At 42.3% G+C, this 14,158-nt stretch overlaps 1 protein-coding gene across 6 annotated transcripts in view; it reads right to left on the minus strand.

The window, feature by feature from the left end:
• PIAS2 (protein inhibitor of activated STAT 2) overlaps positions 1-14,158 on the minus strand; it is a 32,502-nt gene that overhangs the window by 2,255 nt on the left and 16,089 nt on the right. For all 6 annotated transcript variants that reach the window (XM_067315287.1, XM_067315286.1, XM_067315285.1 and 3 more), the window contains exons 6-13: positions 11,819-11,953; positions 8,562-8,667; positions 7,852-7,925; positions 6,805-6,965; positions 6,081-6,214; positions 5,469-5,640; positions 3,054-3,193; positions 1,234-1,271 (exon numbers count right to left, since the gene is read on the minus strand). In XM_067315287.1, the coding sequence (XP_067171388.1) occupies positions 1,234-1,271; positions 3,054-3,193; positions 5,469-5,640; positions 6,081-6,214; positions 6,805-6,965; positions 7,852-7,925; positions 8,562-8,667; positions 11,819-11,953 (960 nt within the window). The remainder of the gene's footprint in view (positions 1-1,233; positions 1,272-3,053; positions 3,194-5,468; positions 5,641-6,080; positions 6,215-6,804; positions 6,966-7,851; positions 7,926-8,561; positions 8,668-11,818; positions 11,954-14,158) is intronic.

Consider the following 14,158-nt stretch of genomic DNA (forward strand, 5'->3'; position numbering starts at 1 on the left):
CATTGTTGCAGGGCACAAATATATATTTCAGGCTCCTTTCATCCTGAAAGGTAACACAATACTCTTTGCTAATTCAACAGAGGTCAGAATAACTTCATCTTCTGAAATGGCAGCAGCTGTACTAGTCACCACTTTCACAGCATGTGTCATCACCAGCAATGATGCATGCAGGCCTCTAAACATTTTGCCAGTGACAAATAAGCTGCAAGTCTGATAAAAAATTTATTATTAAAATGTCCTAAAATGGAAGACAAGCTTTTTCAAAATAAAGCTGAACACCACAAGTATTTAGAAACTGAAAAAGGGTGCCAAGCATCACGGAAGAGGAGAATCTAATATAAGACACCCCCCCTACATGTAGTTCAACACATCTTAATTTCTCTTACCTTGTGGATTCCAATCTTAGAATATATATGTTTGGAATCATATATGTTTGAAACTGAGCCTGAACTGTCTGAACTGTCTAAGATGGACACTTTGTAGCACCATACTTTCTTCTGAAGTCTCCAAATGAACAGACTTCTGGTATTCCCACTTGGGCAGCTCAGATCTCAAGGTCAGGCACAGAATATTGCAAGATGCAGTAAGTGGAAAGAAAAAGGATAAAGTTCATCCTTTAAAGTACCAGAATGTCAGCTCTACAGTAAAGTCCCATTACTGCTGTTTTCTAGTGACAGACCCAGAGAGGAAATAGAGGGTCAGCTTCAGATCCTGCTGTCTTAGTTACAGAGCCAATATTGCCCTTTCTTGAAGGTGTCTGTGTGAGAATCTAGTTACACTAAGAATCATTTTTCCTAACTTTGTAATTTAAAGTTTGTGTTTCTGGGACAGAAAAGGCACCAATTAGTTACTTTTGACTTAGGACATTTCCATATAATCCAAAGCCTAGCTTTCAGATATACAGTATAAACTAAGAGCACAAAAGTCACAATGGTTGTATCCAAGTCAGTGCTATGCAAGTATCTGCTTTAGTAAGGCAAACCACTGGTGAAGAGATTTTCTTGTGCCTGGATTTATTACAGTGAAGATAAACTGCATCTTCCCTGAACGCATCCTTACTCTATTGCCAACTCTGCTTGGGGAAAATGTATGTTTTTCTGCTCTGTGGTTAGGTCTAACCAAGTGGACTGCAAACATGATATGGATGATGGCAGCTTCCTGATAGTTACTGAAGACAGCATGTTGTGAAAAACAGATTTAAAAATTAAGCCCCACTGCAGTTCAGAAACATACCTGTGAATCAACTGGGATTAGTGAAAGAAAATCCAGACCTAGAAAGAAAAGAAGGATAATTAATGTGTCTTTCTTCTGTTCATTTAGCGGTGATACAATTTTAAGGAACTTTGTTGTTGTAGAATAGATTTTGCATTTGTTACAGTTTCTAAATGAAGTATACCACTGTCACACCACTCTCAAGGACTACTTCAGGCAGCAGCAAAAGAATTATCTAGTACAAGTGGCTCTTTTTAAGAATGAAAATGACATAATGATGTATTATTCACTGGATATTGCAGGGTGGTTCAATATGGTTGCTTAGATGGAGGTTGCCAGTTGGAGCTGTTGGTTCATAATGCAAGTTTCACTGCATATTGTACCTGACTTGGCCAAACTGGGACATGAAGAGTGTCATCACATTAAAGATGCTGGAATGAAGTAAAGTCACAACATGCACAAGTCCAAAAACAAGCAGCAGGTCTCTTCCTCCACCCATGGGCAGCCAATAAGGAAACATTTCTAATATCATCCCCGTTTTGTGTCTAGACAAATAAAAGGAATGAAGAAGAGGAAACTACAAGTAGTTCAAGGTATATCCTCCAAGAGCAGTGACAACTAGCATCTGTATTAGGCACCACTAATGTGTAAGCATTTAGGGCACAGTGTTTAAGAATATGAAGACAATGAGAAATCATAGCCTTTGCTTTGTTTCTAGATCTTGGCCTCGTTGGCCATGTCAACAGAAAAGTGATAAACCTACTCCCTCCCTCTCCCCTCACTGTCAAATCTGTTCTGGACAGCAGCATCTCTCTTCCTCCTCCATAAGAGAAAGTTTTTAAGGGAGATTTAAACTCAGCTGCTTTTACAGAATTCACAGCTCCTTGTGTTCCAAAACATTCTAGAGCTTCAGGTAAGAGAGATGAACAAGATTGTTCTAGACTTCAGCTTACTCTCCTGTCCAATTTCGGAAGACAATGGGTTTCTTGACAAGAAGTGGAGGGAGGGAGCAGAAAGGGAACTAAAGAGGGCAGAGGAACGAAGGGAATGACATCCATCTCATAGCCAAACTGATGCTGAAAGATGAGGAAAGAAGCCAGAGGTGTTGCTGAGGAGAAATGGAGACAGGCAATGGAACAAGGGCAAGGGAACTACACGAGGTCCAGTTTGACGCCTGTTGTCAAGTCATCATTTCCTAGGCTCTGGGTTCATTAAAGCTGGTGGAAAACCCCAGAGTCCCTATCTACAATGTTCTTTTGAAGGAGCCAGGATAGAAAATCAGTATCCCCACCTTTTGTCTGATATTTAGCAGCAGTGTTGAAGAATACATCATAGGCATTTAGGGTATGTCTAGGTAAAGAAAGTCAATAGAGGTCAGCTTACATATTGTAGCTCACCTTAAGCTTTTTCATACAGTCTAGACAGAGACCACCACTAGAATCAGCTAGCAGAATTTCTCTATATCTAGGGTCTGGATGAGTTAGTGCCAGTTCTATAACAAAAATAAGCAGCTACTCTCCCTCAAATTTATGACATGTAACAATCAGATGTTCATATAAAGTCTAACTGAATACAGCAAAAAGCATTTCTGGCTGCCACACCAAAATGCCAATTCGAGGGTATAGCCCAGAAGCAACGTTTTTGACACCAGAGATTTGAAGAGCAATCTGAGACTGAAGAGACGGTCAGATAACCTGCCTTTACTAGACTCGTCTAGACACTGCATTAGTCTAGTACTTCATATAGTCTTGTTCCATTAAAAGAGTTAATCCCTCAATTTTTACCCACCCCACAAATTAATAAGGCTGTCAGAATAGGCATTAAAAATAGGCACCACCTACCTGGCAAGTCCGATGAAATACTGGATATTGGTGGATGATGGAATGGTACTGGGTAGTCTGTTAATGAAGGAGGAATAGCAGCAGCATCAACCGTTGTCACACTGGGCACTCTTACAGTAGATGGCTGATACATGAGAACCCTGTTTTAAACAGCATGGGAAATTACAAACAACCTGGCCGTTAGTTACAGGAGAGAAATTATGCACCGCTGTGCACTCTCATTCACAAGGTCACTATGTTACAACACAACTATAGCGTGGCTACTCACTACACAGTACTCCACTCTAATTTCCTCTTTGATAACAGTCTTCATTATAACATGACCGTATCTTGGCTCTCAACAGCAGCTGTGACATAAGAGCAAGTTGGCATTAAAACAAAGTACAGTGCTGGAGTCATTTATAACACTCTACCGTCCAGGAACAGAAATGGATATTTGTACTTGTAGAGTACCCTGGGAGGGATGGGCTGATAGCCGGAGCCAGGAGGAGGGCACTTGTTTAAAGTTCTCCACATAACTGTTCCTCAGTGCTAACCTGTCACGCCAAGGATGCGACTGACCATTATTATTCAGCCCCTGGAGCACAGATTACTAACACAGAGTTAAATATCAAACCCATCTCTACTTGCAGCCCGAGCCCAGGCTGAAGGTCGGCTCTCTAGGAGCACACCACCAGTAAAACCCGGCTGTATCCCCACCTTTTGTCTGATGTTTAGCCGCACTGCTGTGGGATACATCATAGGCATTCAGGCACTCGGCCATTTACATAAGTCTTTCATCAGCTCCCAATCCAGGTGGAAACACCAAGGAGTCCCGCTCGCAGCTGTTCGGTGTCCCTCCCTTCGGCCCACCAGCAGCGAGTTTTATCATGCCTTCCTTCCCAGACTGCTGCATTGATGCATTTGGCTACTTCTGATTGCAGGAGCCACATTTTGGACCCTCCCTTCTAAAGCACTTCAGCCTATGTTGCCTCTGCCTACAGGAGGACACCCCACAATTTTGCAAAGACTAGTGTTCAGGCAACATTGTTTACAGGAGATGAGCTATTCACCAAAAGCCTGTCTTAGGCTTACATTTGAAGAATGAAAACGTCATTTTCATACTCAATAAGAAAAAAAAAAAAACATCAGTAACAGATATACAAGAAAACTCAGTCCTTCTACAGTTATAGTTGCAGGTAGCCATCTCACACAAACCCAGGAGCAGTATTATGGAAGGAAGTCTTGGTGCCTTCTGAAACTTCATTAACAGATGTGGTATTTGTAGCTATTTTGTCTTATAAAAATAAGAAAGTCTCTTGCAGAAGGACTCCTCCACAGTCCTCACAACAAGCAACAGCATTTCAAGTATCACTGCTGAAAATTGTTGAAGACCACCAACTATTTGCTTGCCAAAGACCACACATTCCTGTGAACTAGAGACGCAGTGCACCTGCTCACCACTTCAAGAGGTGGCAAAACAGAAGGTTTATTATCATTTTAATAAAAAGACACAAGCCACTATGCTGAGAGACAGACACACACCTCACACATGCAGGCAGGACTAACCAGTGAGCCATCGCTAAAGGCTGACACTTGGATTCCCCTGTGGACCTTTGACTGCCGGGGAGCCTAACAAGTGTCCCTGTCTCCCTGCTGCGTTGGTTGTGTGCCCTGCAGGTCTCTTACACCCTATGGGGTAACAGCAACAGCTTCACAGAAAGCCACAAGCAGCGACCGCAGCCAAGTTGTACAGAATCGGGACAGAAGACAACAGTAAAGAAGCTAGTCAGCCCTAGAGGAGTCAGAGTCTTAGAGTCAGACTCGACTACAAAGACGAAGTTGGTTACAGAGGGCTTGGGAGGTTCGTTATGCTAACCAAAGGCACAGGACTGACTGATAACCACAGCTGATTACCATGGCCAAGACACTCCAAAGTTTACAGGGAGATGAAGGAAAAACTTGCGTCTTGATTCAAAACATCAGCGTGCCTCCCTTCCAAGACTGATAGGATGGATGAAACATGCAACACAGCCTAGTTCCTGGCAGCCAGAGCAAATAAAGGGCGTTAGAGACAGTGGAAAAGCCTTTACAACAACACTAACTTCGCAAGAATGCATAAGGCTTCTGCACTAGGGATAATCAGCTTTCTCAAGAGAATACTCTATTAGTTTAATCTGTTTCCTTTTCTAGGGAAAACATTCCTGCAAACACAGCAACAGTCAGTGCAAGCCTTTAGTGAGATGAAAAACTATTTAATAATGTTTTGCCTGTACAAAGGTACTGTATCAATACAACCTTCTGCAAGGAGAGGCCTAAAAATTCTCCTCTGGAAATGTGGAGCTGGATCCCAAAGAGAGACTACAAGTCCATTGGTATACACATCAGTTTATCTGAGACATTACAGAATAACAACTAACTTTAAAATTGACAAACCCTTTGGTTGGGCTTCCTTGTGTTTCAGACATAAATATGCACTTCCTTTTGGCAGGAGGATCTTCCTCTTCATCAGAAGAGCTTTCTATTGTCAAGTCAATAACATCAACTTTCTTCTTGTTTACTTCATTGGCCACGGTCACAGCACATGGTTTGCTAACAACACTGGAACCTAAACAAGAACGTAAAATGTCACTATTGCTTAAAGGCTGTTGACAGCAGCAGTTTCGATCCACAACAGAACCAAATCTCCCAAATCCTATTTTAGCTAGTCTTCCTGGTCACTACAGAGGAAGTCAGGGTCCAGGAACAGTTTTACTAGTAGCACTGTGTCATGTCAAGAGCAGTAAGCACAAGCTTTAACCTTCACTTATCAGTTTAAGGACCTTTAAAAAAAGCGCAAGCTTATATTTTCTGAAGTGTTATTATAAAAAACAAAAAAACACACACTTTTAGACATAGGACCCTTTTTTAGTTTAAATGAAAGGGTGAGAACTGTTAACACACACACCCTGCAAAACATTATCTGTACATATTATCCTGACTACAACAAAGTCTTCAAGACATCAAGCTTTTTTTGTGGGTTTGCAACCAGTACCCAGATGCACATACTTTCTATTTTGGCGCACTGTGGACTGGAGACTTTCACGGCTTCTTTCTTAGGCCTCATAGGACACCAGGAACCATCTTCTTGGAATTTAATCTCATCCACATCTGAACATTCATTTAGGATTTCCATAAAGAGCCTGAAAAATAAAAGTTAAGTTGCTTTGATTTTGATTCCAGTCTTTTGCTAAATGAAAAACAGCTGAAAAGCTAATTATGAGGAACTCTGAACCATGGCATATGTACTCTTCTCCTAGTTCACCTTACCTGAAGAACTCCAATCAGTCTTTGCGGAAGTCCATGGGCAATGTACCCATATTCAGCTCAAACATTATTGCAATTCACAGACTTCTGTACAGAAGTAGAAATCATCAGCTTTTAAACCAAGTTGGACATGCTGTATGAGTTAAAACTTAAGTCTAAAAGCTTCACAGCGATAGGTTTGTGTAAGAGGGAGACTATCTCATCCCTAGATGTCATATGTAGATTTCTCCGAAGGAGACTGGCTGTATGTCAAAAGCTTAATGATGCTGTTAGGAGATGAGTTTACCTACTTTGTTACACAGGAATAGTAACTAAAGGATTCTAATGGTTGCTTCCAGCCTAACATATTTTGAGAAAGAAAATAGTTAGAAATGGCTAAATCTCAAGTCTCAACAGTAACTATCAAGTACATTGTGGAAAAACTTCACAAAAATAAATTCTGTAATCTGCAGACCCAGTCTCTTACCCATCTAATATTAGGCTCTCATAAGCTGCCTTTTTGTCACAGACGGGACAAATCCAGGTAGGCTTCTTTTCATTCATTTGAAGATAAAGAGCAGCATCAAAACATTGCAGGTGCGTGCAAGTAACAGCCCGGCATGGGATTGTCAGTCTCATTTTCCCCAGCTGCAGAAGATGCATTAAAAGAGCGTCAAAACAGCAGGAAGCTAAGTAGGCCTTGATGGCTAACAACGAAACCAGACACACGCAGGGAGGCGCAGTCTCTTCTCACTACGGAGGTACCCAAGGTGCAGGCCTTTGCCTGCCAGCCCACCCTACCAAAGTACGCAGTGTGCTCTGAGGAACAGTAAAGCAGTCCTCAAAGTTTTTACCAGGGAGTTGGGATCCACCAGAAACATTTCAAAGACTGCAGCAGTCTGCACTAGCCTTCTATCAATATTATTGCTAGGATTTTATTTTTGCTACTAAGCTATTGCAGCGCCCACTTTATCATTTCCTTTTAGCCAAGTATTTCAAAGGGTTTTTGGGAGCTCCAGTTAAATTTCGACACAGACTGGCATTATAACTATTTTAAACACATGACTTAACAGACCAGTCACAAACATAAGACCAGTTTCTACTTGGGAAGAGAAATCAAGGCAGCCTTTCCTTGTTACAAGTTGATCAGTTTATTTTTCTTTACGGTCACTGGCAGTATAAGAGATCTGAGTTTTATTTCTCACTGTGCCCTTCAATTATTCCATCACCCTGTCCAGATAGTCTCAATGCCTCAGTACTGCCCGATTACTCCTTTTAAAAATCTCAATACACATGTAAATAGCAACTTGATTCTGACTGTGTTAAAGTTGAGGCATTCATAGTTCTAAATCACAGTTGGCTGAATGCTGCTGCAACCAGGTGCTTGTATATGCACCCTTCTCCCCCCGTATTTTATATTTAAGAAACAAAAGCCATTTAACAGTTGGAAAAGCAGGGCCTTTTGAAATCAGCCCAGTTCCACACTGAAGATGAAAACATAGATCTGTATATAGTAATTTCCAGCTTTACTTACAGGACACATCAAAGATACCCGCAGACTGGTTGTGGCAATCTCACTATCAGGATCTGCAGTTAGTTTTTCTTTAACTATTAAAATAAATTAAGAAGTTACACACAGACACCCCCATTATTTAAAATGCTATTCTTGATTCTCCAGTATACAAACTTCGTTTCCAGCTACCTAAAAAATTAAGCATCTAGGAAACTAGTTCATAGCAAATACTAAGTAACAGTAGTTTCACTATTTCAAGGCAACCAGCAAACATGGCGCTTAGTAAGACTGTTTTGATGTGTGGCAGACGCGCTAAGAGCCACAACAGTTAGTAGAGCAGACTCAACCCAACATAGAAGGAGATAAATAAGAGAGTAGTTATCAGTGAGTGAGGTACAAAGACAGGAACAGCAGCATCACTCGCAAGTGAAGAAAATACAGATATTTAGGACATCTTTTTGCATCTTACAGCCCTCCACAGCAAGTGGTGTTCCCCACATTCCTGCGAGAACACCTCGATGTAGTCTCTGGGTGTGCCTACTAGCGCAGGGACCTACCGTGAATCAGTGCGTAACAGCTCAGTGACAGCAAGGGAACCTTTGATCTACTCTGGGCAGGGGCTTTTTTCCACCCCCCATCCCCAAACTGCTGCAAGTCTGCTGCGTGTTACCAGTTCTAAAGAGCTACAACTGCCCTCAAGAAGTACAAACAGGAAAATTGATTCGACTTACTTAGCGCTCTGGAATGATCAGGGTTTCTGATACCTTTCATTTTTAACCTCTGCAAAAGCATAGCTGAAGTAAGCTGACGAACGAGATACACAGACATGGAGTAATTCTACAAAAAAAGCAATTAAAGATGAAAAGTTATTTAACACACTACCACTACAACAGCTCAGTGTTTACAAAAGTCCTAGCATACAGTAAAAACAAAACTGTGCCAGTTTTTTGCTTGATAGCTGTTTTTGAATAGCATTAACAGGTGACTTCACTGCTGTGAAAGAGTCCAAGACTCTGCCAGAATTCTTCTGCTAACCAAGTCCAATTATAGTCTTGCTCCAGTTGTGACCTAACTAAGAAACAACCTGGGCTTTTCTTGAAAAGAGGACTTGGAGACTCACCTTCTTATGCATGTGGCCTTTAAAAAAAAAAAAAAAACAAAAAAACTTTTCACGTTTGTCTCTTAAATCCTTCCTTTTTGTCAGTATTGTTCTGGTATTGGGGAGCTTAGAGACAACTACGTGTTGTAAAGGAGAGATGAACGCTTTTTCAGGTGCACGCGCAACACCTTCACGTGGCACAAAACTGCACCCATTCCTTTGTACTGCAATCTTTTTCTGTAGCTTGCTCTCCACTTTTAAGCCAAGCTTAGTTACGCCATATCCTCTCCTCCCAGGCTGGCTGTATTCCCTAGTGTTTACTACTAGGCCCCAATTTATGCCGCTTGCCAGCTTCCTTTGTGCAGTGTTCACGCTCTCTTCAAGGTTGCTAACGGAGAGGTGACTCTGCCAGTCCCACTACTGCAGAATAATAATGGTTTCATCATTAAAACAAATGCAACCTGCGATCCCCTATTTCCATCTCCTACCAGCCATCTTCCTATGGCTCCTATAATATCCGGGTACCACCCAAGAATTGTAAGCACAGGAACAGCTACTGCCATGCTCCTCCTTAGCCACCGTAGGAAAAACAGTTCTTACCTAGATCAGCAGATATAGGTACTAATGTACACATGAAACCACTCTTGTTTTGTTTTAAAAGAAGGGCCATATATTGCACTGTTTATTGCCTAGAGAATGAAATCTCGAATCAAGCCTGACCAGCTCCATTGGATTTATGCCTCCTTTGCTCAGCAGCTCTGCTCTATCAGTCAGGTGTCACCACCAGCGCAATCCTGACCTCCCGCAACAGCCGCGAGTGATCTCTCAGGCAAGCAGGACCTCTATCACAACAGCCCGAACTGACCACCAAGCGCAAGGAGGGATTGCTGAACACTTACTACTTAGCTGTACCGAAGTACTCGAGCACTCTGAACATTTTATGGACACACCTAGGAACCAGTCAAACACGTGCCAAGAACCCCTCGCCAGGTGAGCCTGCGGACGCTCCACACCATCCCTGCTTCGTGACTTCATTTAAACGAAGAGTGAAGGCTCACTACACGCACGCTGTTACTCAGAACAGAGCATCAACCTTGAACCAAAGAACTCGCTTCTCGGCGCAGGAGGAAATGATGGGACAACCACCAATTTATTTGCTTGCATGGGAATCTATTTTGGCAGAAGCAGGGGAGGGAGAGAGCACGGGGACAGCAGGAAAAGGCTAAGACCACACACACCTTCTGCAGTCATTTCAAGGCTCTCATGCCTCACGATCAGTAGGCAATCGCTTAGATCTTTTTCACACACACCCCCTCTGTTTTAGAGAAGCTTTGCTGTCAGCACTGCCCTTCATTCCCTTTTTGAACATTAACTTTCTCCCCTTTTTTTAAAGCTCCAGTTTGTTCATACATATATATCATAATAGGTTCATGCTAGTCTCACTTTGAAACATATGCCCAGTTCATATAGCTTTCCTTCCACTTTTTTGTTTAATCAAAGGCTCTTTTGATAATTGAGTCCAGAAAGACCTACAAAAATAGCCAGAGACTGAAGAATACGTAATCCATTATTTAGCAACAGCTGCAAGGAACTACTACTTAAAATCAAAGAACTAAAAAAATCCTCACTGCCTTCTCTCCCTATTAAACCATGGGGGAGGAGTGTCTCAGCAGTCATTCAGCCATTTTAAAGACTAATTCCTTTTAAACTCCGATTAGCAACTTTACATTTCCAAAAGCAGTTCATCTACAGGCCCCAGAAAGCAATGCGTATCACATTTCAGTCACCACCCCCTTCTCTGCCTCCTACCACCTGAACTCCAGCACGCGTTTCCCCCACTGCAGCTCTCCGTGAAGTTTAGAATTGCATTATAAACAGGCTTTGATTTTTTTTCCCCTCAACTCTCCATTCCCCCCCCCCATCTGCACTTTAGGAGCCCGCTCCCCCTTTCAAGTCACCCAACACCTTACGGGAATACGCTCAGTTTGTCATAAAGGACATGTTGCTCAGATATCCTACACTGCAAACGCAAGCACAAGCGGAGTCTGATCAAGCATGTCCAAGGCCCATCAAGCCCAGGGACAGCTGACGCTAACAGCCTGATACCTACCCAATAAATCCTCCCCACAACCTGCCATTTAAAAGCTTTCTGAGCTGGAAGTTTCACCTGTGTTTTGGTTCATTTACAAGTGTAGTTTTAATCAGCTCAGGCCATTTTCGGGGGCAGCAGCAGGGGGGAGAATTTCAAAAGAATAAAAGATAGAAATACCTATTAACCAGTTCTTCTTATGAAGCTAAATTTGGTTTTGTAAAGTTACTTACTATCATTTGATTAGAAAATAGAAACACCCAGAAATAAATGTCTGCACCCACACTCCCACAGCCTTCGCACATCTGGTCCTTTTAAAAAGCCTGCCCCAACAGATGTTGAGAAACATGCCTTTGAAGATACGGCTACATAACCTTATTTTCATATTATTACACCATCAAGCTACCAAAAAAAGAAAGCTTCCTTTTTGCTATTTTGTCATGCCCCAACTGTTTGGTACCATTTATCCCTCCAAAAGATTTCAGGGTCTTTAACACCCACAGTTCACATTCATACGTTTCAGGCAATCCCCAATTGCAAACCTACTTATCAAACTCTTGTACTTAAAAGGAACCTGGGAATCTATACTCCCCTTCCATGTGAATGCTGCAGGGAAGTTTTACATATGTATCATAAACTATCATGCTTCTAGAGCTTACCTCGTTTCCTGGAATTCATAATAATTTCATCCACTTATTAATAAACACCTATTGGCATGTGTTGCCAGCAACATCAGGAAGCGGGGAGAAAGGGAACGCTAGGTGAGGTTATTTGGACTACTGCCCACATTCACGGTTTACCTTTCCAATTTCAGAAGCCCAGGAAATGGAAATCTGGTTTGGCACTGCAGATGACAACCTAACTAGAGATGTTATGTTCAAGGGGCGCCCAGGCCGCTTCTGTTCAATTCCGTTTTTTGGCGGTGGAGCGTATCCCTATGGGAAGAAAGGACAGTGAAAGCGTTACCAACTCTCCCTGCTGAAAGACTTGCTAGCTTTAGGCAGAGTTGTGGAAACCAAGTAAGCCTGGAGGTTCTCTCGCCCGGATACTGAAGTCATCACTCACTCAGTCTTTGACAGACCAAAACCATAAATGAATCACAATTTCACAGCATTTGGGCTTTTAAAGTGATTTTACAGAAATGCTGAAACAATGGAAAAGAACACAGTTTTGGTCCAGGTAAGTTTACCGTAAGAGTAAAAAGCAATGGTGATGCTTTGTCCTCTCCCCACCCCGCACTCCTCAAAGATCAGAGCCCCGCTAGGACAACCTTCATGATAGGCAAGCACAGCAAGCCCCGAAGGCTTGAATTCAGCAGTTCTATTCAAAAAACACAATCCAGTCTCATACCAAAAGCTCCACATCTTCTTTAGATATAGTCACTATTTGACTTTCAGAGCCTAAGGGCTAACTCAAAAGAAAAGACACTACTGTAAGGATTCCACTTTGCCTTTGTGCCAACTATACCTAGCCCCATTTGCAACAAGCTGTCATCTGTACTTTGGCCAGCTCCCTGAAGATGAGCTGCACTTGGAATACCAGGTGTATTTAAGAGCTGAGAGGCTTTTTTCCCCCCCCCACTGTTGACAGAAACAAAAACTGGGTATTGTTTGCTCAGCTTTTTCTAGGCTTTGGTGAAGAATTTCACACTCAGGTTGTCTCTGTAGCTGTATTTTCTATGTTTGCAACCTGATTTAGAAGCCATCCACTTCCCTTCTGCTTCTAGACAAGCATATACCCTCAAACATATCATGAGCAGAAAGCACTTGTGCCATGGAAAGAAGCACCTGGCCTAACTGCAGCTTACTCATCTTGTCCCGTGTCTGTCATTATGAAAACAAACCAGTCTGTAACAGGAACTCTGAGAAACTCTGTTCTGAGTTCAAGCAGACAAAGTCTGGAGTCCCCTCTTCCAGCCTGGCTAATCAAGGAGATGGATGACGAAGAGGAAGAGCCACTGTCAAATCTTTTGCTTACAAAGCAGATTTTTACCACTTTAACCACCGCATACTGTTCTTTTCCATGTCTCTTATCAATAGACTTAGTTCTGTGCATTTGAGAGGGAAAAAAATAGTCATCTCTCATCTTACAAGAAAATAAAAAAAATAAATCTTATCGTGTATCACAGAGGATGCCAGTAAGAGATTAGAGCCCTATGTCTCACACAGGAGTACTACAGACTGCCAGATTTCATTTAGTTCAAGACAGTATTGTTCCATGATAGAAACTCTCCTAGAAAGGGTATATTGAAAAACAGGTATACTTGTATATCGTTTTACACAGAGAATAAAAAACACACATTCATAACCTAACACTTTGAAAAAAGAATTACCGGAAAAGAAGTCAGAAAATAAAAATCAGAAGTAACAGACAATCGCTGATATGTTATTTCATCAGCAGCTCTCCCACAGGGCACACAGGATGTGTTACCACGTCCATCTAACGACACGTAAATAAAAGCAATTCGGAAAACTGCTGTTCTGGTCAAGCCGATGCGTGATCTCTGACTTCCGTGGGAACCTGATCAGGAACTCCTTGCAGACTGCTTCTCTTCAGAGTGCCCAGCACAGAACAGGTACCACACCAGCTTTTTCAATAGCAGGTCAGACATCCCAGCGCGAAACCAATTCTGTCTTCCAGTTTTGGATACTTTGGTGTTTCAATTGATTTCAAAGACTAGGAATGTTGATAACTTTGAGGTTTCACTGAACTGCTAGTTCCAAGAAGGAACCTTAGGAATATCTTCACACAGCACCAGGTCACTATTTCTGAAGTTTCCAGCCACTCTCCTCTTTTGAGGTACTTGCCTTCAGAGCCAGCACAGAAGCAACACTGACTCAGAAGATGCAGGTCTTCTGTCTGGCCACATAACCATCATTTAATCCAATTCAGAATTGTTGCAGGCCTCTTCCACTCACTACAGAGTAACTGCTGCCTTTATTCTAGGAAGGACTCAATAGCTGCCATATAATTTCCTCAGTTTCCAAAGCAGCTCTACAGCTAATCCATACTTTTCCCCCCACCCCAACCACCAGCCCCTGGCTGTGCCTCACTACTGCCCTTTAACTTCAGATAGGGTGACTGCTCACGGTGACAGAACAAGGACTCGTGGCTTCCACTGCAAGATCCACCAGACCAAA

This window comes from Apteryx mantelli, chromosome Z (genome assembly GCF_036417845.1).
Source record: "Apteryx mantelli isolate bAptMan1 chromosome Z, bAptMan1.hap1, whole genome shotgun sequence".
NCBI classification, from domain to species: Eukaryota; Metazoa; Chordata; class Aves; order Apterygiformes; family Apterygidae; genus Apteryx; species Apteryx mantelli.